At 37.7% G+C, this 24,222-nt stretch overlaps 1 protein-coding gene across 1 annotated transcript in view; it reads left to right on the top strand.

Moving 5' to 3' along the window:
* Positions 1-10,936, top strand: part of BCLAF3 (BCLAF1 and THRAP3 family member 3) — a gene marked incomplete at both ends in the record, with an annotated part of 33,487 nt that extends 22,551 nt beyond the window's left edge. The window contains 3 exons of the mRNA XM_084258195.1: positions 354-452; positions 2,902-3,057; positions 10,907-10,936. Coding sequence (XP_084114321.1) covers positions 354-452; positions 2,902-3,057; positions 10,907-10,936 — 285 coding nt within the window. The remainder of the gene's footprint in view (positions 1-353; positions 453-2,901; positions 3,058-10,906) is intronic.
* Between the last annotated feature and the right edge of the window lie 13,286 nt (positions 10,937-24,222).

The raw sequence follows: 24,222 nt of genomic DNA, 5'->3' as shown, positions 1-24,222 counted from the left end.
CTGAAAATTTGTTTTCTTCTTAGGTAGTGGGAACTCCTTAGTGACTCCAGATAATAATAGGTTTATTTCTCTTTTGCTTACCTAAATAAATACAAGATTTATAGTACATTTTCTAAAAGTTATCTGTTGTGTTATACAAGGCTTTTTTTTTTCACTTCTAACATTTGTGAATTAAATTAACCCCTCAAAGCTAGCCTAGGAAGATGTGTGTATATTCCTGTAGTAAAGCTATATGCTCCCTGTTTTGTGTTCTTAATCCTATACATTTAAAATGTATGTTTTTAGTGGAAAAATGAACTTTTCTAAATAAACTTTAAGGTATATTAACCCATACTAATACTTTTTTCATGCAGAATTATCCTACTATGCAGAGAAAAGACACCATTCCTTACAAGCCATTTGAAGGTGGGGGAAACTACCAGAACACAAGAGGCTTTAGAAAACCTGTTAAGGTACTGTGTGTTACTTTCCATTTGATTCCAGCTTTGGGTTTATGCTTTGAACATACCTTAGAAGTATCAGTAAATTAGAAATCTTTCGTGATTTTTTTTTTCAAATATCTATAAACCAGCATTTATGGACATTTACAGTTAATTATAATCAATTTAATTATGATCCCTTCCTTCAGAACGTTTCCAATAATTGTTACCAGTGGAACCCTTTTTCATATATTACATGGAAATGCAAACACATAAAACAGAACAGATGGATTTGCTCTAGGTGAGGAGGTGGGCAAAATCCCAATCCCTCCCTTTAAACCTACCCTGTTACCTCTAAGATTTAAGTGCAGAGCTATAGAAATTTTCCCAGAATTCATGGGTTAAAAAACACTGTCCATAGACCCCTCAGAGGATACGCCCCTCAGAGGATACGCCCCATCATCGAGAAAGATTCTGGTCTAGCAAGTTTTGTTAAAGTATATTTCATCGTATTCTAATTATTTGTATAGCTGTGTCTGATGTGATAGTTTTATGTCAACCAACATGTTTGATTATCCAGAACACCTTGTTTCCCAAACATAAAGAATAAGAATTATAATGCAAAAAATACTGTATTTCTCTCTGCTGGCTCTCAGAAGTTAAGGTGCTTTAAAAATGCATTTTGATGGAATTTCCTGCTTCTGATAAGTACTTTGTTCATATTCTTCACTCTACCATGTCTCTTTTCTCCACTTCCCAAAAGAAAAGAATCTGAGGGGGTATGTGTGTGTGTGAAGAAATAGTAGTAGTAATAGTAGTAGTAGTGGTGGTGGTGGTGGTGGTGGTGGTGGTGGTGGTGGTGGTGGTGGTGGTGGTGGTAGTGGTGGTAGTAGTAGTGGTAGGCAGCAGACTACATAGTCTAGTTCACCTATCAGGAAGAAGTTAATATGAGCAGAAAGATAGTATAAATTATCCTCAAACCTTAGACTAAGGGGGTAGTTGAGTGATCTGTTACTCTCTGACTTCTTGAGAGTCAGAATTTCTAGATGTGGAAAGATACTTTTCCCCTTGGGAGTGATAGAATTTGTAGGCATCTCATACGTAACATTTTTAGTTAATGGTTCATATACCTGAAAACATGTGTGACATTAGTTTTTCTATGGCATATAATATAAAAACATGTTTTATACCATCTCTTAATCTCTTGAGTAATGAGCCATGAAATCAACTGACAATATGATATCTGCATTAGAGACTGTGTACATGTATTTTCAGATGACAGGGTTTCTGGTACCTATACTGCTCTTCTTATTAGTCAGGTAATTGATTTCTAAGATTATTTTAAGTTCTGTATCTTGTTACATTTTCTCCATAAGGGAAAGTTTTTAGGCATTAATTATAAATGTGTTTTTAAAAATAAATGCAATAATCTTTTGTTTTTATCAATTATTTAAACCTGTGTAATGTTATATGATTATTTAGAAGTTTACAATTATTTATAGCAAAATATGAAGAAGAAATAATCCTTCCTAAGAAAAAGAGCTATTTTATTTTGAAAAATACTTTTTATATAAAGTAGACTAATTCAAAGCCAGATAGTAATCATCATATTAGAAATGTAAAAACGGACTTTGTAAATCTCAAGATTAGCTCTGATGTATTGCTTATGCAGATAATTTTAACAGAATGACAGTATCTCATTATAATTCTGTTTAACCTGAAATTTTATATAGCCTTAAGAAGAAAATTGTAAAAGAGGCCTGGCATAATTATTTTTTAAATAAATTTATGTGATTCATTATGCATGACGCATTCATTTTTAAATAATCATGGAAAGAGGAATCTCCAGTAGTTTTAATAATTACTCCATGGTAATATACCATTTGTACATTTCCCACATGGGAAACACATAAATATTCACTGTCCTCTTACGTCTTTTGTAATACTGGACTATAACATGCATGCAGGCCAGGAAAGAGCTTTTTAAGTATAACTTTCATCTTGAAAATATTTGCTGTAACGGAATTTATATGGTAAAGAAAGATTGGCTCAAAAGTGCTGACAAAAATAAGAGTTTTGATGTTGATACTCAATTCCTTAATCCCCAATTTGGTAACTGATATATTTCACTATAAATCAGAGGGATAATTTTAGCTCATTACAAATTTGAAAGTTGTGTTTTTCTTAACATGATACATTTCAAGAATTTCTTTTTTTTAACTTAACAGTTTAGGAAATTGGTTTTATGTAAAATGTTTTTAATTATTATAAAAATTATTATTATATAAAATTAAGGTAGGAAGCTCATTTGAGGAAAGTAACATCATTTGAGGAAATTACATCATTGACCTCTTCCCTTGTAACGCCTGTAGTGTCTGGAACCAGGGGCAGCTCTAAGTACTGGACATTTTTCCATTTCTTATACAAATAAAGTAGATTTAGAAGCTATGGTTTTAACATTTAATTATTTTTTCCTTTACAGACCAACTTTAGAGGTGGCAAGCTCCAGCCCCATTTTAAATCAGACCTAGTACAGAAGAGTTTGTACATTCAGGCTAAATATCAGCGTTTACGGTTCACTGGTCAAAAGGGATTTATCACTAATAAATTCAGAGAGAAATTATTGAGGAAAAAAAAGGTTAGTTTGATTATGATCATTTAAAAATGTTGAGTGATTTTTGAACTCCTAAATTAGCTATGTTTAATAGATAAGTTGGGTTTTTTATTTAATTTTGATTTAACAACCTGGATTAAAAAAAATGTTCTTACTGCATGATAGTTGAAGAAAAATGTTAAGGAATAATGGCAATAGAATTGTGAAACTATTTAATCTTAAAATGCTTTCAGCTGTTATACCTCAAATACTTTGACTATGCCAGCTTTTTTAACTTTTTACTTTTAAATTTCTGTTGTATGACTAATCTTTGAAATGGAAATTCAGGTAAAGACTTTTAACTGATATAATTTAACCTTTTACAATGTGAATTATCTAAGTACCAAAAAATATGGAATTGACTATGTAAAATGGGTACATAATTGCAAAATATACTAATTCTTCTTTTACTTCATGTGTTTTCTTTATTGTGATAAAATATATCTAGCAAAAAAGATGCCTTTAGCCATTTTTAAGTATACATTAACATTCACAATGCTGTGCAACCATCACTAGTATATACTCACTCTTAATGTTAACTAATAAAAGTTTCTTTCCTTGATAATTTGAATTTCATGCTCTTTTAGTTGTGGGTGATTTTACTTAAATTTGCCATGTTGGTACTTGAAAATGCATTATGAATATGATATAAAATTACTTTCTACATGCTACATTTTAAATGAGAACAGTAGCATTACATCAATGAAGTGAGGCATGTTTGTCAATTTCTTGACTCATTTTTGTTAATAATTTTGGGCTAATATTTCTTCTGAGAAATGTATGTTTGTTTAGTATTGCTATCAAATAGTCCAACTGTGGTTTTATAAATTCTCTGATCATAAATGTTTCCTTAAATACTCATGCTTGTGAAACCTTTACATTGAATTTGCAACTGGAGTTGACAACTGATTTTTTTTTTTAGCGTTAGCTTTTTTTTACCCTTGGCAAACAGCTTCTGTCCTTCTCACCTCCTAATTTTAACTGAGTACTTTAGAAGAGGTTTCTAATTTTACCAGGAAAGCCATCTTTTCTTTATAAATGTGAGCATAATTGGACTCATTTTCCCCTCTTGTATATCTCCCTGCTGTTGGATTGGGGTGCTGTTTCTCTTCCTGTCTAGTGCAGCAGGTTTCTTTGCAGCAGATCTTGTAGGCATTTGTCCCCAATCACAGGTGGCAGCCTGCCTGTTCTTGGGGAAGTTTGTCTTTGATTTCCATCCCAGGGGGAAGGCTGAGGCAAGCCCTTTCCTCATGCACATGGTTGGATTTCAGATATGTGTTGTATTTCTCTTCCAGTTAGCTCTGTGCTAACCTTTGAGTGCTAGCTTCATTTAACTCCATTTTAACCTCTATTTTAAAATGATTTGGGGCTCCTGAATGCTTATTTGACTTTCTGCCTCAGCCTGTAGTTTCTGAACATTCATCGAATTTGTTCTGTTTTGTCATTCTTTTCTTTGCCTCACCTTGCCCAATTCCTGCTAATCACCACATTGACCATCCTGCCTGAACAGCAAATAGGAGCCAGACATCAGGGTTTCATCTTAGGACATCAGAAGTGTGTCTTAGAAAGCGCCACAACCTGCTATATTGGCCTCCAATATCTTTAGAGTCTATGTTTGTGTCATCTAAAATGTAGCAGTTATAGTTAGGGCTCACTGAAAGTCATGGTCCCACTCTCCCATTGCCTTCTGCTGTTATTTGGATCCTTTAGAAGTGGTTCCTAAAGCTGGATTTTTAAAAATTCAGTATCTACTATTTTTCTTGGGTCTGCCTTGTGAATACCCTTTCACTTATCTTTGTATTGTAACTACTTTGACATGGACATTTTCAGATTGGCTACCGTTAGTGCTTGCAAGCAAGCCTGTAACACATTTTATAGATTTGTGTTTGAACGGGCCCCACTCTGTGAATGATGAAATCGGGTACTTGACTATTAACACCCTACATGATTGACTAATTAATCTAGGTGGACTGGAACCTCTTGAGTTTAAAATTAGATGTGAATCTACATATTCCCACATGCCTCAAAGTCCTGTCTAAACCAAGGAGGTTTAGGTCAACCTTGTCTGGATTCCACTCCTCTGGTGAATTGAAATGCCCATGCCTGTCATTCCTGGCTTGAAGGTCTGGTGACACTTATCTGAGTATGGTCTGGCTGCTGTGCCATCAGACTATGTGCCTCCTGTCTCCAACACTGAACACCTTCAGGGAAAGTTGGGGAGATCCTAGATATTCTTCTAATATGTCCTCTGCCCACTTACCAGATAGGAGTACAGCTTCCATAAAACTGACACTTCAACTGCCTGCAAAGTGGTATGATTACCAGGTAGTATTGGGAAAGCACACAGCTGGAATTCACCCATCATGCACTCGTCTTGTTAATCCCATTCTGGCACCCAGATTCCCTTTTACTGTGTTTCCTTTCTCTTGGATTCTCTGCTCGGGCTGGAAGATGAAGGGGCAAGAGGAATGTCTGTTACTCCTTGGAATAAGACTCGTCTTTCAGCTACTGTCATTCACAAGTGCCCTCATCAGATGTCCTCTGTTCATGGTAGAAAGTTTTCAGAGACCCTTGAGGTTCTGACTATGTACCAAAATAGGACAAAGAGCCTAATAAGAATTTATGAAGCCATCTCTGGGAACTTTGCCTCTGAAAAACAGTAATTGTGTAATTTGTCTGGAAGTTCCTTAGCACATAGATTCTCCAGGACTCCTCACGTGCCTGTCAGCCAGGTGCCTACCAGAGCTGTCTGTGGACAGGAAATGGACACAGGAGCAAGCACAAAGACACTGCAGGAAGGAAGTTAGAGACTGGGATTCATGTTTGGGTTGAAAGAAACTTGGAAAGTCATAGAATAAATACAAAGATAGAACAGTAACCAAGATTAGGTAAATCAACAAATACACCTGTTGTGTCTCTTGTGCTGAAGTGTGCCAGTACAAAAGAAGTCTTATGGAGCAGATTTATCATCTTCAAACCTTTGTGGTCTGGAGCCTCCAGTTTTAGTGCCTACCTCTCTGATTTCCCTGTCTTATTTGTACTTGTGTTAGCATTCCCTAACATCATTTTCTTTCTTCTCTTTGTGTGTTTCTCTGCTTGTCACCTTTAAACAAGGTTTTTCACCCTTTACACCTGTTGATGTCTTCAGCCCTAATTACTCTCCAGAGCTCCAGATTTTCAGCTGCCTCCAGACACCCTCACATGGGTGTGAAGGCCCTCACATTTTGCATGCTCAAAACCCAACTTGCACCGACACACACTGTAGCATGAGTGACCCTTAGAAATATGACACCATGTCACAGAAGCCAGTCACAAAAGACCACATGTTGTATGGTTCCATTTATATGAAATGTTCATAATAAACCAAGCCATAGAGACAGAAAGTGGGGGTGGGAGGCTGCTTATGATTGCTAACAGTTTAAGGTTTCTTTAAAATCTGTGAGGTTTCTTTTGGGGTGAGAAAAACATTCTTAAACTGATTGTGGTGAGTGATGGCTGCACAACTCTGTGAATATACTAAAACAATGTTAAACTATACTAAAACAATGTATGCTTGCAATGGGTGAACTGTATAGCATGTAAATTCTATTTCATTAAAGTTATTAGAAATAAAATGAAACTTGCTCTCCTCCCCAGACCACTGGTTTCTTCTCCTGGTCCTTAGCTCGCACAGCTAGCCAGCCAAGCTAGAGACTGGTCCTACCAGACCTCCTCCTACTTCCAACTTTAGCCATTTTAAATTTACTTACTTCTATCACTCATTCATTACTTCATTCTATCTGTTTATTTGAATGGTAGCATAATATTCCACTCTGTGAATGTGTTCTTTATTTCAGTGCTCTTAAACTTTTTTGCTTACATATGCTAAAATGTTAAAAATTTATTTACCTTCTTGAACATTTTTTAGGTTGGTATTTCATATTTTATATCATAAGTTTATGTTGTTATAAGGATATAATTTCTGGCATATTATAAATATTGACAGCCTTAAAACTGTTACATCATTCTTTGAAATCTCTTCAATGGAATCTACACACCATAGGTGTGTAGATTCGTCTTTCAGCTACTGTCATTCACAAGTGCCCTCATCAGATGTCCTCTGTTCATGGTAGAAAGTTTTCAGAGACCCTTGAGGTTCTGACTATGTACCAAAATAGGTTTTGGTACATTTTTTAAGTATGCAGACAAACATTTTCATTGTTTTATCTCTGACAACACAATTTTGCCCTCCTTCAATTTATTAGACAAAGGCAGAGAATAGAAAACCTTCTGACTTGCAGAGATGTGCTATTTATTACTAGTTGCTTGGGTTGGTACACTTTCGTGATACCATTACCAGTATCTCAAATTGCCTCTTTCTGGGGGAACCACAGGTGATGCAAAGTACTAAGATTCAGGATGAGATGCTGTATCTTTCTTGTTGTATAAAGTAGGAGGAAACCAGCCTTAACCAATTGTGTGGGTAGGTTAATTTTGGAAAGCAAATATTGAAAATTTGAGGCTCTTGAAATTAGTTCCCTCCAATTGTCTATATCTACATATTCCTTGGAAAGTCTTCAAATAGCCTTAAGGATATGCTCACCCCAGTTTGATGATAGCCAACTGACTTCACCAGGCCTCTGTGCTTCACTTCAGGATGGCTTATCAGTGTTCATTTTTAGTAATGCTATGTGGGTCCTTCATATTTTGGCACCTTGTCATAGTACCCCTTTACACATTTATACTCTCACCGGAAATACATGAAATGGCCTGTTTACCTACACCCTAGCCAGTACTCCACATTATCAATCTTTATTATCCTCTGTCTCTCTAACATTAAAATTCTCATTTGCCTTTCTTTGATTAATGACAAGACTAGATCATATTTTTATGTGTCTACTGGCTATTTGTATTTCTTCCCACAATTTCTTTATTTCTATACTTTTGCCATTATTTCTCTTGAGGGATGGTACTTTCTTTTATTGATTTGAAAGAGCTTTTGATCTAATGAGGGTATTATTACCCTGTCATACAATTGGCTGGTATTTATGTTTTTCAGCTGTTTATGGCAACTTGCAGAACTTGTGTCATGATTCTGTCAGTTTTGTTCTGTGTGGTATCTAGATTTCATGTCATGCTTATGCTTATAAAAATTCCTTACTGTGTTTCCTTTATTAAACATAAATATTTAATTCATTTGTGTAATGTTTTATGATAGAACATTTGGTCAGGATCTAATTTTTTTCCTAATGGATAGTTTTTCTAATACTGTTTATTCAATAATTTGTCATTTCCTACCTGTTGAAAATGTCATGTTTACTATATGCTACATTCTTATGTATCCCTGGTCTATTTGGGGGGATCTTTGAAGACTCTAACTTGTTTCCTTGCCTCTGATTTTCTTATTCTATCCTTTCACTACTAGCGCAGTTATGAGCTAAATCAAAACTGGATTGAATCATACTACTCTTGCACAGATGCCTTCCAAGGACTATGTTGCCTATGAAAAAAAGAATTGTTAGCCAGGTTCAGCTGTAAGCTACCTTTCTAAGCATATTCTTCCATGAACCCTCTGCCTTTTGGAGCATAACATATATTTTCATGTATTTGTACTTTTGTTCCTGCTGATTTCTTGGCTAAAAATAGCCCTGTGATCTCCATTCTTTTCTCACTAAACCCTGCTTAACTTTAAAGACCCACTGTAAAACTTTACCCTAACTGCCTCTTTAGCACATTCCATCTGGTTTCTAACTGTTGTGGCTTATCTTCATATTTCCACAAATATATGATCAACTTCTTGAGAATAGAGGATATCTTATTAGTCTTTACATCTTCCCCTGTTGCCTTTTACATAGTCTTTAGAAAATGCTTATTGAAGGGCATCAAATCTGATCATTTATGTGGACACACACACATACATGCATACATACCACACTCACAAACATCCAACTATAGTTCTAAAAAGTTAGTAAACAGCAATCATTGTGTCAGGGGTCCCAAGAGCAACCATAGCTTTGATGATTCACTAGGAAGACTCAGAGGACTGAGCATCTGGTAGCACTCATGGATGCGATGTGTCACAGCAGAAGGCTGCCTGGCACAATCAGCAAAGGGAATTGGCACATGGGGCCAATACCAAGGGGTGCTGGGGCAGGTGTCCAAGCTCCTTCCCACACAGGATGGCTCGATTTCCCCCAGCCGTGAACCGTGACAACACCCGTGAAAGGTTGCCAGCAGAGAAGCTCCTTAGAGACTCAGTGCCCAGGGTGTTTACTGGGGGTCAGCAGCCCCTGCTGGGCACACACCCACATTCCAGACTCTCAGAAGAAAGCAGGCATTCAGCATAGACCACATAGCTTGAGGGTTTGACACTCATCAGTTCATGAAGGGAACCCCCCCAGATACCAGCCATGGGCCACCCTTGTAAGCAGGCCTTTCCACACACCGCAGTCAGGTCTGCTCTGTCCACTCTTTTTGGCACAGCTGCATTTTTGAAGAGCTTAATTTCACAGATGGTAAATACCTAAAGAGAGGAGGAAACGAACGCATGTTAGGAATGGTCAGGGAATGAGTGTTAAGTGCTCTAATTTCTCCTCTCTCCTTAGAGGTAGGTTGTAAGCTACCTGGAAGAGGGTGGTGCTCGTATACCTAGCTCAGTGCTCTGCTTAAAATAGGCTTTCAAATAACTGGAAGAATGGCGGGATCAGTCTTAGCAATGGTGTGGAAGAAGCAATGTCAAGGGTGAATATGGTTCAAAATAATTGCACATTTTTACAAGATATTTCAGCTGACCATTTTTTTAGACTTATTGTAGTTAGAATTTCCTTTTAAAGTTGTTAGTAGACAGTAGATACTTTATTTGAAGATCAACATAGATGATTTTTATATAATGAGTAAAAGAAATAGGATACAGTAAAATTTGTCTCTTTAAAGGAATGATGTTGACAAAAACATATATGCATATATTTTGAACATTTTGTTTACCAAAATAGAATAAGAATTTTCCATCAGCACTGTTTTTGTTTGGAATTAAACATTTCCATACTGATAAAAATGCCAAAAAATAAACCAACTTTTAAATTTCTTGCAGTTTTAATAATATAAGATCCTAGTGAAAGGTAAGGATATATGTATTAATAAATTTATCGATGACCCTGAAAAACATACCATTCTTCCATTTTTGCTCTTTTATTGGTTGCATGGTCTCATGTCTAGTTTGAAGTCGGTAATTTAATTTTTGCATAGCATCACAGTATAGAGTCCATATTCATTACCCTTTGATCATAGTCTTGTTTTTGTGAGTTCCTTTTCCCGTGTTTATTGAGGCCGTGCATCTTTCTATGTTGTAGGTAACCGTCCAAAAGCAAGAAAGCTTTCCTCCCTGTAATGGCTTTCTTTGCTGTTTTCAGTCCAAATAGAAGAGTCCATATAGTTTTAGAGTTAAAGATGCCATATGAAGACAAAGATAAAATACCAGTTTGAGGTTGTATTTCTGTTACATCAGGCTCTGTGCTTGAGGGGGCTAAGGTTTAAGAGTCTTCATTTTTTTGCCAGGAATGACCCCAGTGAAACTCACTCAAAATAGAGTGCCATTTTCATCAGCTTACTAATACCCATATATGGAGTGCCATGATTTCCTTTGTCCTACTGATTTATCATTTTATATCCACTTTGATGTGTTCTGTTGCTAGTTTGTATCTTTTGGGTTCCACATAACTTTTGTGGGGCTCTTGGGTACAAGTAAACTATGTAAGTTAAAATATTTTGAAAATTGTAGTGTGAACAAAAAACTAGTTCATATGTTATAACTGATGCTTCTTTTGAAGTCTGTATCTCTCTTGTTTTCTCTCAATAGGAATATACAAACGTTGCCACGGCAATCTAATCTGGAATTGTTGCAAATGGAACTGACACTACAGGACGCTATTGGGGATCATCTCTTTTTGTCAGGAGTTAGAATTGGCACTAAAGCACTAATACTGTAATTTTCTTGATAAAAAAGTTTATTTTTTCGTAGTGGAATGCTGCAACTTTTTAAAACTTAATCTTCGCTTTTAAATTGCAGTATTTTATTTAAAAGTTGTATTAACTTTTTTTTTTTTTTTTTTTTGCAAAAAGTCTCAAAAGGGCATTATTTGTGGATGAATTTTTCTCTGAGCACGGTTTCATAGAGAGAACTGAGTTATATCCAGACATTTATATATTGAAATTTTGCTTATGTATTAAAAACAAAAGTATCTAAATTGTATAGTGTCTGTACGTGGACTTTATACAGTGGCCTTATGGTAGCAAATTTTATACCAGAATTTTCTTTACCTGATGACATTTTGGCTTATAACTTGAAGTTTTCTTAAGTTTCTGAAGACTAAGGCCTATATAACTCATACGTTTCATGGTATGACATTAGAAGGTTAATGAAAAGGTGCTTCAAAATTTCCATCAGGTAGTTGTGAGTGCACTGAATTTTTACTAATTGGTTTATTAAGGGTCTTCCACAATGATTTGCTCTTTTCCAATTTCAAAATCCTATTATGGAAAATATGTAAAGATTTTATAATCTATATTCCACCTTTCCCTCAGGGCAAGCTTGTGCATATAATGTTTTTAAAGGCTTTTTAAACCTCTGACAGACAAAATCTCATTCAGAAATTGTACTTCACTACTACAGCATTACACATTTTGCAGAGTGTTTATTTTCAGTTCAGTTGATATGTATTGAGTACCTACTTTGTGTAAGATAAAATTGATTGCATTTAAATGAAATTTTAGATTCCAATACCTTATTTCTTTGTTTTCTGTGTTCTGCCTATAGTAGTATACATTTTCAGTTAAGTTTTTGTGAAACATTTATTTGTAATAAAATATTGTTGCTCCTTCTACTTGAAAAACTTGTCAGTTTATGAGAACATTATTTAATTTATATGAGGCTTCTAGAACCTGTTGATATAAAATAGTGTTCTGCACTTGCAGAGGTAGAACTTTCAAAATCTGGCAAGAACTTGATTTTTCATGACGGGATTATAAAATATCTTACTACAAATTTTTAATTTTCTTTTACTTAAAAGATAAGGGAGCCATTTCCTTGGTGGATCAGCCAAAAGGTGGGCAAGAGCACTTGATTAATTAAAATTGCGTAATAAATTTAGGTAGATGGCCCATCTCATGCTTTGTACCATCTTCATAGGTCAGGTTTTCCAAGCAAACATTCCACTATGGGAAGAATGAAATGCATGTACATGGTAGTGGTATGATAACTGTTATATTGTATTAGGTGCCCATAACATCTGCCTTAAATTTTAAAATATTTTTTTCATTTATTCCCATATCTTGGGAGAACAAAGAGCCTAACATTTAACTAACACATAATTATTGTACAGATTCCATCCTAAAACTACAGCAGTGATTAAGCGTGCAAGATACATAGAGTCTACCTTTATATAGTACGGTCTGATAGGGAAAATGGACTTTAAAATGTAAAATTTTAACTTGGTAAACAGCATTGTTCTATTTTTAGTTACTGTAGCATTTTTTAAGGGCAAGATGGTTGATTCAATATTCATCATCCCACAACTGAGTTCTTATTTAGACATACTTGGATATACTTTTGGCAGTGTCTCAAAATGCAAAGCATGTTATTTGCAAAATGCCTACTTGTAGCATGTGTGTATTAGGAAAACATTGGGTGCATACGATCTAACTAAGGGCTAAAGAGAAAGACTTTATAATTCAGAGTATGAAGTAAGGATAGGGACCATGTATGTTTTGTTGACCAGTTCCCATTCTGTTTGACATGTAGTAGTAGGAGCTCATTAAATAGTAGTTGAGTGAATGAGTAATAAATAGAATGTGTTTAGTAAACTAAATATCTAATTTTCACATGGAGTATGAACAAAAGGCTATCCACAGCAGTTTTTTGTTGGTTGGTTTTTACTGGTAACAATTTGAATTCTCCAATGCATCAGACTTTAGAAGAGAAATGTCTTTGATTTTATATACCATTTCTTGTCCACTTCCTCCTCTGTGTGTTACGCCCTTCTCTGGCTTAGGGAGGACAGAAGATAGTCCCTGCTCTGAGGAACCTCGTGCCGTTGGGGAGGAGATTCACAAAATAATGAATTGCAATATAGATTGTTAAGCAATAGACTGGACATAGATGTAAAAGGTCGAGAGAAATTTAGCATTCCTGATTGAGCATTCCCTGGACACATTTCTTTCTTACTAGTTTCACAAACCTCAGAAGGCACTATTCTATTATGGTTTTACTGTTTTTAATATCTGTGGTTTGTAGGAAACTGGGTAAAGTTTACACAGGATTTCTGTTTGTCCTGTAGCCGCATGTAAATCTACAATTTTATCAATATAAATTTCAATTTAAATCACCCGTAAAATTATTGCAGAGAAAACTGCTGTATTTTGGAGGATACATTTTCATTCTTTTCTATTAGAAAAGTTTTTACATTATGATTTATGTGGATGCATAATTACAGACCCCATTTTACCCAATATATCCTTTGTTTTCCAATTTTTTTTTTTTGAAAGACTGGAGATACTTCCAGGTGGAACCAGAAAAAAATGAAGCTGGATCAGAAACTTTTTGCCATTATCTAGCAAACTCAACCATCATCAGCTACAAATTCGCCAGCAATAACCACACCAGGAAGCAAACACTGAGTAAATAGCCAGAGTGAACAGCGTCTTGGTGATGATGGACCCCAGTATGGTCACAAGGACTGCAGGGAAGGTGAAGTCTTTGCCATGTCTGAAGGCTTCAGTGGAAGAGGCAAGACTCCCCAGGACCAGGCACTTCCCAGGAAGCCAAAACTTGCAGGATAAGATGCACATTTGACTGGGTCCATTGAACCCTGATTCTGGACATTTAATGGGAACCCAGAAGAGAAGGGACACCAGGTTGCCCAACAAAGTTCCAGTAAAAGAAATTGTTATGAGCTCTGAGTCCATTAAAATACAGGAGATTTGAAAACAGGGATTACAGCTGTAGAATTCCGGTACACTGATGGATTGGGGCGCCAGGAGGGAAAGTGAGATGAAGACGAGCTCACCGCCGCTTCATCTCTCTTGGCCAGGTGTCATGTCAAGTTATAATGCCTAGCATTACATAATACAGAAAAGCAAGTGAACAGCCTTAAGTTTTTCAGTCCTTCACACAGTGGTTCTCAAAGTGAGGTCCCCAACCAGTAGCATCAGTGTCACCTGGGAACTTGTTCCCTACCCCAAAACAACTGAATGAGAAGCTCTGGGGGTAGAACCCTGAAGTGTGTTATAATAAATTCTCCAGGGGTTTCTGGTGCAGGTTCAAACCTGAGAGTCACTGGCTTATGTGGTAGCTCATTTAGGAACCAATAGCCCTTATGATGAGACATTTTTCTAAAGTTCAGCCCCTTCAGTTTCTAAATTTTTTTCTATAACATCAAATAAAATTCACTGTAAAATTTAAAAAGTGTAATGATTCCCACCATCAATCCTGTCTGTATATATGAATAGAGAGGTCTGGAAACATGTCCACCCACTGTTAACACTGGTGATTTTTTAGTGGTGGGATTATGAATGATTGCTTTTCTGTATCGGTTGAATATAATGAATGTTGTATTATTTTATAGAATAAAGTCATTCTTTTAAAAAATGTGGCTAATGATATCCATTGTATACCTGTTACTAAAATCGATGTAAACAAGCTTTACCTCCTAGGACTGCCTGCTTCAACACAGTGCAGGGGAGCTGAACCTATTGCCATTCTTCCTCCCGCATCATAAAAGGTAAGTAAGCTTATTTTTTTTATTTTTTTTTTTTTTAGATAATAAATTTTATTGTTATATTCCCCATACAATTGCAGCGCCCCCATTCTGACCCCAATAAGTAAGCTTATTGAAGCTTGTGTTGTGTTGACTTTTTAGTAAAATTATTGATTTATCATTTATTATTATATACAATATTCATTTTCCTGCTGATCTTTTTGGTTTTCTTTCCCTCCTCTTCCTCTTCTTTTTTTTTAAAAAAACCTTTTATCCCTGACTATAAAAGTACATAGACTAGTATATAAAAGGAAGAAAAATTCATTCATAATTTACTAGCATTTTGGTATTTTTCTTTAATTTTTGGTAGATAAGGCATTTTATATATGTATATTCAGTCTTTTCAGATAGTCACATACATGTCTAATGTCTTTGAAGTTCAACCAGGTTTACCTATTTTTAGGGCAAGAGATAAAATCCCATTCCCAGAAAAACATCTTTGGAAATTCTGAAGTGTCATGTGAAAGTTCAGAGGGCTTATTATTATTATTGTTTTACACATCATTTATGATGCTAAAAACTCATTATTTTACAGATTATTTTCTAAGTCAATTATCTCAATTCTGATCCTTTTTTTAACTTTTTTAAATGATTTTTTTAACATTTATTTATGATTACAAGAACTGGGGTACAGGCCAGAGGTGTGGGAGGTGAGAGGAGTCACCAGAGACAGAGAGGGGAACAGAACAGGCAGATAGACCAAAGTACACTGCTGAGGGGAGCAGTGTGCGAGTCAGAAGAGGTCTGTTGCGCCATGTGGGTAGCTCCCTAATCGGGGAGCGAACTCACACTGCAGAGGCTGCAAAAAGCTTCACAGTGCTGTGCTAAACCCCCTGTGCCACCAGGGAGGCCCCAATTCTGATCCTTTTTGATGGTACTTAATGTTCAGTACAGAAGAAGTTGACTTTAATGCTGAGAAGTGCTTGCTGATGGCAGATCTCTGCAAGGGATTGCAGGGGACATAATGGTGCTAATTTACTGGCCTCTTATCAACTATGGCTGAAAAGTTGCCCAGAGTCTCCTCAGAAAGCTAAAGAGAATTACCATCTGGAATCAATTCCACCCATAGGTATCTACCCAAAAATTGAAAACAGGGACTCACATACCTGTATGCTGGTATTCATTGCAGCGTTATTCCATATAACCAAAAGATGGAAACAACCCGTGCCCATTGACAGTGTCCATTTTGGATACTGTGCACCCAGTGACCCGTGTCCATTTTGGATAATCAATACATGGTTTGTCCGTAGAGTGGAATCTTACCCAGCCATAAAGAAGAATGAAGTGCTACAATGTGCGCAAGTCTGGAAAGCATGTTCAGTGAGATAAGCCAGTCATAAAAGGACTATTCCTGCGTATTGAATAATACCACTTATATGAAATATTCAGAATAGGTTGGAAATAATTTTCTCTTTACTTTAAAAACATTCATCCATTACTTTGGCACCCATTCTTGTACCTGTTGACTGATTTTCTTTTTTAACCTCTGAAAGACTTAGGATTTTCTGATGTTTTGGAATTTATCAACAATGGGTGTTTTTGGTACGGCTCTTATTCACTGTGCTCAGCTCCGGGTGGCTCTCTTCCACCATCTCTCTTCTGAAGCTCTGTTATTAGCTCTCTACCCTGAGGGTAGCACTTGGCTCTCTGGACTCATTTGCTTTACTCTTTTGTCCACTCTACTATTTTTTAATTCATGTTTATACTTACCGCCCCTATCTGTTTTGCTGTTTGTGGAATTCAGTTGCTTCCCTTACAGCACCTCTGCCTTGGGCCTCTCTCCTTCAGCTCCTCTGAGGCTTCTGCCCTCTGTCCGCCCTCATGTATTGGTGTTTCTAAGAACTCAGTCCTGGGTTCTTTTCTCTCCTTCCACGTTTTTCTTGGATAACTTAGTGTGTATTTTGATACCATGGGTTCATCAATATATTTTTTTTAAATTGTCTCCAGTCTCGACATCTCTCCCCAAGCTCTATGCACTTACTTCCATTTGCCACGTAGAAATTTTCACCTGAATGTCCTACAGTGTCTCAAACTCATCCTGTCTGAAACTGAACTCCAGAAGTGTTCTTCCTCGGGTCATGATCTCAGTTAATGACCCTCAAATTCCGGAGAGACTCAATCCAGGCAATCCTCTGAGATTCTGCTTTTCCCAATTTTTGGGAAAAAATCTGTCCTTGGATGACGAGCCATCACTGGCTGTCACCATTATCCCATCTGATCTTTGTCAATACCCAATATGGTATGCAGAGCAGGTGACAGGTAATAGTATCACAACTTAGGTTTACTGGAGACTTCCCAAAGTTAAGTAGCTTTCCCAAACTTAGTTATGAGTGGTAGAACTTCAGACTCAGATTCGCCCCTCTTACCATAAGAATAACAGCTCACATGTAATAAACAGTGTCAGGCAATGTCTGGCAGTCTCTAGTATCTCATCTTCACAGGAAACTTATGAGGTAGTACTACTATTGTCCCATTACACAGATGAGGGAACTGAGGCACAGAGGAGGACTGTATAGGATTGACAAACCAATCATGTAACCACCACCACAATCAAATTACAGAAGCTTTTTCTTTTTGCCCCAGAAAGTTCCTTTGTGCCCCTTTGTGGACAAGCCCTCTCCCTATCTCAACCCCAAATAAGGATATGTTTTTCCTGTTCCTATGATTCTGCCTTTTCCAGAATGCCATATATAAAAGGAGTTACACAGAATGGAGCCTGACTTCTTTCACTTAACATACTTTTTAGATTTGTCCATGTTGCGTATAATTCACTAATGCTTTCCTTTTTATTGTTAAGTCTTTGTCCATTGTCTGGATGCACTATAATTTACTTCTTCACTACTTGATGGACATTTGTTGCATTTATCTTTTGGCAGTTATGAATAAAGTGCAGGTCTTTATGTAAACATGTTTTCCTCTCACATAGGTAAATGCTTAGAAATAAGATTGCTGGGTCATATGATAAGTAGATGTTTAACTTCATAAGAAATGACTAAGTGGCTGGATGACTTTCTACTCCCACTGGCAATATATGAGAGTTCCAGTAGCTCCATGTCCTCACCAGCTTTGGCTATTTTGTGTTTTAGCCATTCTAGTAGGTGTGATGCAGCATCTCACTGTGGTCTAAATATGCATTTCTTTAATTAATAATGTTGAACATATTTTCATGTGCTTATTTCCCTACACTCTCACCCACTCTGCTAGCCTGCCTCCCAGCAGAGTGGACCTACCCTTGAAGTCCCTCAAATGTGCCTCACAGTCCTGCCTTTACCTGCACACATGCTCTTTCCAGTCTCCATTGTCCCAAATGACCTTTCCTTCTATCTGCCTGGTCGGTCGATTCATACGTATGTAGACTCTTAAGACTCAGATTGATAGCTTTGCCAACCAAGTCTCACAGGGTTAGCTGCCCCTCCTCTGGGTTCCCAGAATACTGAAACATGTCCCTGCTTAAGCCATTAAGCAAACCAAAAGGGGACCACAACCTATTTCTTTATTCCCCCTAGCTTGGTGCCTGACAGCAGTCACTCAATAATGCTTGTTGAATGACTAAAGGCTTCTACATTAGCTAAAACCTTACGATGACTTCTTCATACCTAGAGGGAAAAAAGGGGAATCAAATTCTAGCGACTTGATTATGAAACATTTAGAGAGAAATGCAGGGAGGTGGGCTGCATTTCAGTTTTCCTATTTTCCCAACTGTATCTTCCAGGAGCCTTCTGCTTATGTTGTAGTTTCTTGAAGACAAGGAGATGAAGCATGAAGGGAACCACAAGACTGGGCCTCTGCTCCATACCAGATACTGGGAGGAAAATTGTCTCCTTGGTTGCCTTCAGAGGGCTTTCCCCTGACCCCAAGCCTTGGCTTATCCTCATCCACAGCCTCCTCCCTCCATGCCGCCAGTCCAGGTTCTATTTATTTGTCTTCCTTTCCTCATATCAGATTCTTAACATCTCCAGAACAGACATCTTGTAATTTCCCTTACTTTGTTAGTCTTGAGTCCTACGAGCCTCAGAGCAGTCCGCAGTAAATGTTACAAGAATTAAAAGGAGTAATGAAATATAGAAAAAAATTACATTTTTCTTAATAGATCAGTGCTGGGGATGGGAAACTGTCACTATTTTCAAGAATAGAAAAGCACAGTGCTATGGTTCAGTTACTTTTTTTTTTTTAAAGATTTATTTATTTATTTATACAAAATTGATTGATTGATTGATACAAGCACTGGGTACAGTCAGAAGCGCGGGAGGGTGAGAGAATTCACCAGAGCCAGAGCGGGGAGCAGAGCAGGCAGAAGGACCGAAGTACACTGCTGAGGGGAGCAGCGGGCACGGCAGGAGAGGTCTGCGTGCTATGTGGGACCCTCGCCGGTGGCTGGGGATCAAACTGGCGCTACAGAGGCTGCGGGCAGCATCGCAGCCCGGTGCTCAACCGCTGTGCCACCAGGGGAGGCCCCAGTTACTTTTTATCTCCACCAAAGTTAGATGTCTTTATCATACATTTCAACCATTTGCCTATCTCAAACTTTAAGAAATGTTTCAAACTTAACTGAAAAGTTGCAAGAATAATATAATTCCAGGATCAAGGTCAGCTTATTGGCAACGTCATTTCCACCTTCAATCTTAATTCTTTTTGCCATGTAACCTAATATAGTTACAGAGTCCAAAATCTTGGACTTGGACTCTGATTGGGATGTGAAAATCTTTGAGGGGTCATAATTCGGTACTGACTTTGTCAATTGACCCAATAATCATCTTCATAGCACAGTACAGATCCAAGCTCGGAGCACTCATTACATTTTTTTAGATGATGCTGCTTATTTCCCTTGAATCTGGTATGAACCCTCAGCTTTTTAATTGTCTTTAAAAAAATTTAAGAATACAGGCTCTCTTTAAAAACTAAAATGATATTAATTTGGGGGTTATCTAATGTTTCCTTTTGATTAGACTGAAGTGGTGCATTCCCAGACAGAATACTCTACCGGAGATGTTGTGTTCATCTCAGGGTGTCACATCCGTGTCGAACTGCCTTTTGTTGGTGATGTTACTTTTTATTACCCAGTCAAGGAGTTGTCTATTCTCTCCACATATAACTACTGTTTGTTTTTCTTGCCTTGCAATAAATAAGCTATCTTGGAGCAGACAATGTCAGACTTTGAAATAGCCTGCTTCTCATCAAAATTGCCCCAGAGATTCAGTATCTATGGAGGATTCTTATCTGAATCAATCTTTGTGGTTATGGTTATGAAATGTTTTTCCAACTCCAGTATTCCCTCTGCACCTACCAGCTGGCATTGGCCTTCTTTAAGCAAGCTTCCTCCCTTCCCTTCTATTTATTTGTTACTAAAATGACTCATTCCTACTATTTCAGCAGTTTATGATTTATTTTGGTGCTCAAGTTTTGTGCTTTGATCAGTGGGATCCACTTTAGGTGATTGCTATGGTTTTTATTTAATAATACTTTTTAACACTGGCTTTGTGACATAATAAGATGCTCTAAGCTCATCTTGGATATTCCCTGCGCCACCCTTGAAATCAGCCATATCTTCAACGAGCTCTGGGTCCTTTTAGTGGGGAATAGTATTAGAGACCAAGATTTGGATTCTAGTACCTGAAGGTGCCCAAGATACATCACCCCAAGATTCTCAGAATTGGTCTCCTCCAGATGCCCTCCTCTGGCATGCAGAGTATTTGAGCTAAGTATAATGAAAGCACTGGAGGGTGATGAGAAGCTTTTGCCTTTACCTGATGCCTTCATCCTTCCTTAATCTAAGAGGAGATCATAACTTCCTAAGCTTTCGCCTTTTCAAAATTGAAGAAACAATCACTGCTCCCATTTTTATGACCTAGAAGAATGTAGCTTGGTTGGGGGTGGGGATGTCATCCAGGTGAAGGTTTATCTCTAAACATGTCCACTATCTGAGATCTCATCTCTACTCTGAAACTAAAAATAAGGTCATCCTCTCCTTGCCATGTGTAAGGATGATGTCATCTCCCCTCGCTGTGCTGCCTTGGGCTCTCAACTCAGGATTTGTAACCTTTTACCCAACCAATGACAGGATCTGCAGAATCACTGTAACTCCCCTCTACACATTATTATTTCCTTTGCTAACCCATCTAATACTGTTTTTTTTTATTTTTTTTTAATAGAGGCATGTTTTATTTATTTGTTTGTTTGTTTGTTTTGTTTATACATGCACTGGGTACAGTCAGAAGCGCGGGAGGGTGAGAGAATTCACCAGAGCCAGAGCGGGGAGCAGAGCAGGCAGAAGGACCGAAGCACACTGCTGAGGGGAGCAGCGGGCGGCAGGAGAGGTCTGCGCGCCAGGTGGGACCCTCCTCCGGTGGCCGGGGAGCAGCCGGGGATCGAACTGGCGCCGCAGAGGCTGCGGGCAGCTTCACAACCCAGCGCTCAACCGCTGTGCCACCGGGGAGGCCCCATCTAATACTGTTTTAATTACTTGTCCAGCCCAAAAAAGAACCCAGTAGAATTGGAGATTTCCCCTGTGCCTCGACATACCCATGATTCAATATTGGGGTGTCTTTACTTAATAAGCTTATAAGCACTTTCAGCATTTATAGCTGAGAAACACTCATGTATGTTCTCGCATATTATATATACATACATATTTTAGAAATAACAAGGTCGCACCAAACCTCCCATCGAGCTCCCTGGCTCCCAACATCAAATCATTTAATCATTTTCTCAGCCCCACAATACATCTAAAATAGTTTCAGAAGGGCCTCCCCGGTGGCGCAGCAGTTGAGCGCTGGGTTGTGAAGCTGCCCGCAGCCTCGGCAGCGCCGGTTCAATCCCTGGCTGCTCCCCGGCCACCGGAGGAGGGTCCCACATGGCGCGCAGACCTCTCCTGCCGCCCGCTGCTCCCCTCAGCAGTGTCCTTCGGTCCTTCTGCCTGTTCTGCTCCCCGCTCTGGCTCTGGTGAATTCTCTCACCCTCCCGCACTTTTGGCAGTACCCAGTGCTTGTATAAATAAATAAAAATAAATCTTTAAAAACAAAAAAAGGAAAGAAGCCAAAATTAAAAAAAAATAGTTTCAGAATTGCTTCACTCATACCACTACAGGGACGAAACCTACTAAAAATAGTTAAGGGTCTGTTTGTAGTTTTCTACCCCTTACCCTTACAGATAGATGGTTTACAGATAAATACTGAATTCAAAAATCACTTGGATTAGTTTTCTCTACCCCAACCCACATAACACAATTGTGTTAATCATTGGAAATACAGTTGACTTTTTAAATTTGCTTTCAGATTTAGCTTGTTTCCCCTTCCCATCCTTGTTGATTTAATTTGATTTTTGAGTATGTAGATCATGAATATGCTTCCACAAATCAAAACTACACAAAGATATACTTAGAGAAGTGTCACTCCCTCCCATATTCCTTCAACACCAATCCCTCCCACTCCTTGTAGGCACCAACTTCTGGCTTTTTCCTTTCAATGATTCTTTTGGAAAAGAAAAGCAGATATATGTATGTTTTTTTATTCCCCCTTTTCCCTTACACAGAAGATAATATCCTCTAATTCTCTTTTGCACTTCCCTCTTTTCACTCAAGAAATCCTGGAATGGCTCCATATCAGATAGTGATTGTCCTCATCTTCATTATTGCTGCATAGTACTCCCTTTGTAGCTGTGTCATTATTCAATCACTTTCTTTTATTTGAACTTTGGGTAGTTTCTGTTATTTTACAATTATCAATGATACTACAATTAATAAAATTGTGCATATTTATTTTCATCTTATTGGAGGTAAATTTTCAGGGTGATTCCAAGAAATCCAAGAAATGAGATTGCTGAGCTGAAGGGTATTAATATGTATGTGAAATATTCTTAGGTCTTTCTAGCTCTTCTCCACAGAAGTTGTACCAATTTAAATACCCCCACCCCAAGAATTTAAGAGTGACTGTTTCCCCACAGCTTGGCCAATGACAAAATTTTGAATTTTTGCCAATCATGAAAAATTGTGTCTCATTGTTTTTTAATTTTCATCACAACCAGAAATAATTTAATTTAATTTTAAAATGTTAGAAGGAAGGCTTGGTTTCAGGTGTGATTATCAGGTACTGAAACACAGTTTATAGACTTTTAACTTGGTATTTTTGAGAAAACTCTCGAAATAGTTTTCATGCTAGAAAAATTTTAGCACACATCCTACCCAAATGGATCAGATGACTTCTGAGTCCTTCCAACTGTTCTTTTTTTTTCCTTGTTTGCAATTTGGTCTTTTCCTGTTCATGCCTTAGCAAGTGGGGACACTTGTAAAGCTTTCTTGCCCCACCTACTGGGCAAGGAAGGGAATTGAGAGCTGCTTTTTCGAATGCTGCTTAGAGATCAGTTGACTTTTTGCACCCATCAAGATATTCTGCCTCACAGATTTTAGCACAAAACAAGAGTCTAAAGTGAACAAGATATGGCGATTTATAGTCATCACTTCAACATATTTCTAGAGCATGTCTAGCTAAACCACATTTTAGAGAGTGTTAATTAATAACAGTAGTTGACATCTTTTCTTGGCTGTGCTAATTGCTACATGTGTAATCTTTGGTGACAGCTGTTGCTATAGTTAGTCTCTAGGGCTTCAGATGCTCATTTTTAAAAGTTCTTTATTTATGCAAAATGGAAACAACTTTTTTTTTCATGTATAAGAATAATGCATGCTTGATTGGGGGAAATCCTAGCAAGTACAGGAAAGCATAAAAAAGAAAATTGAAATTACCTATACTCCCACCTCTTGGTGGTAACCATAGTTAACATTTTCGTTTCATGTTTTTGTTTTTCGGGTTTTTTTTTAAGATTTACTTATTTATTTTTATATAAGAAACGGGGTAAGGCCAGAGGTGCGGGACGGTGAGAGGATTCACCAGAGACAGCGGGGAACAGAACAGGCAGAGTGACAAAATACACTGCTGAGGGGAGCAGCGGGCGAGACAGGAGAGGTCTGCTGTGCCATGCGGGATTCTTGCCGGCCAGCCAGGATCGAACCCAAGCTGCAGAGGCTGCGGAGAGCTTCACAGTGCAGCGCTCAACCGCCTGCGCCAGGGAGGCCCTGATCTCAGTTTTTATGAGCCTTGGCATGTATACCATGCACGTGTGTATATGGACACACATAAATATACAAAAACGCTCACATTTTTCTACATATAATGCATATAATGCACTTTCTTTTTTTACAAAAGATAGGCAGTAACAAACTTAGCATTTGTATGTTGTCATCATAAAGGTCCATAGCATAGTGGCTAATTACTCCCAGTAATCTTTATAAACCTTTTTATCATGAACATGTGGTTGCTTATGATGTTTTAGTATCATAAAGAACACCTATGAACATAGATTTTTGTTC

The sequence above is a fragment of the Talpa europaea genome (genome assembly GCF_964194135.1).
Source record: "Talpa europaea genome assembly, chromosome: X".
NCBI lineage: Eukaryota > Metazoa > Chordata > Mammalia > Eulipotyphla > Talpidae > Talpa > Talpa europaea.
Note: the sequence above shows the minus strand (reverse complement) of the source record. Positions and strands in the feature narration are given on the sequence as shown.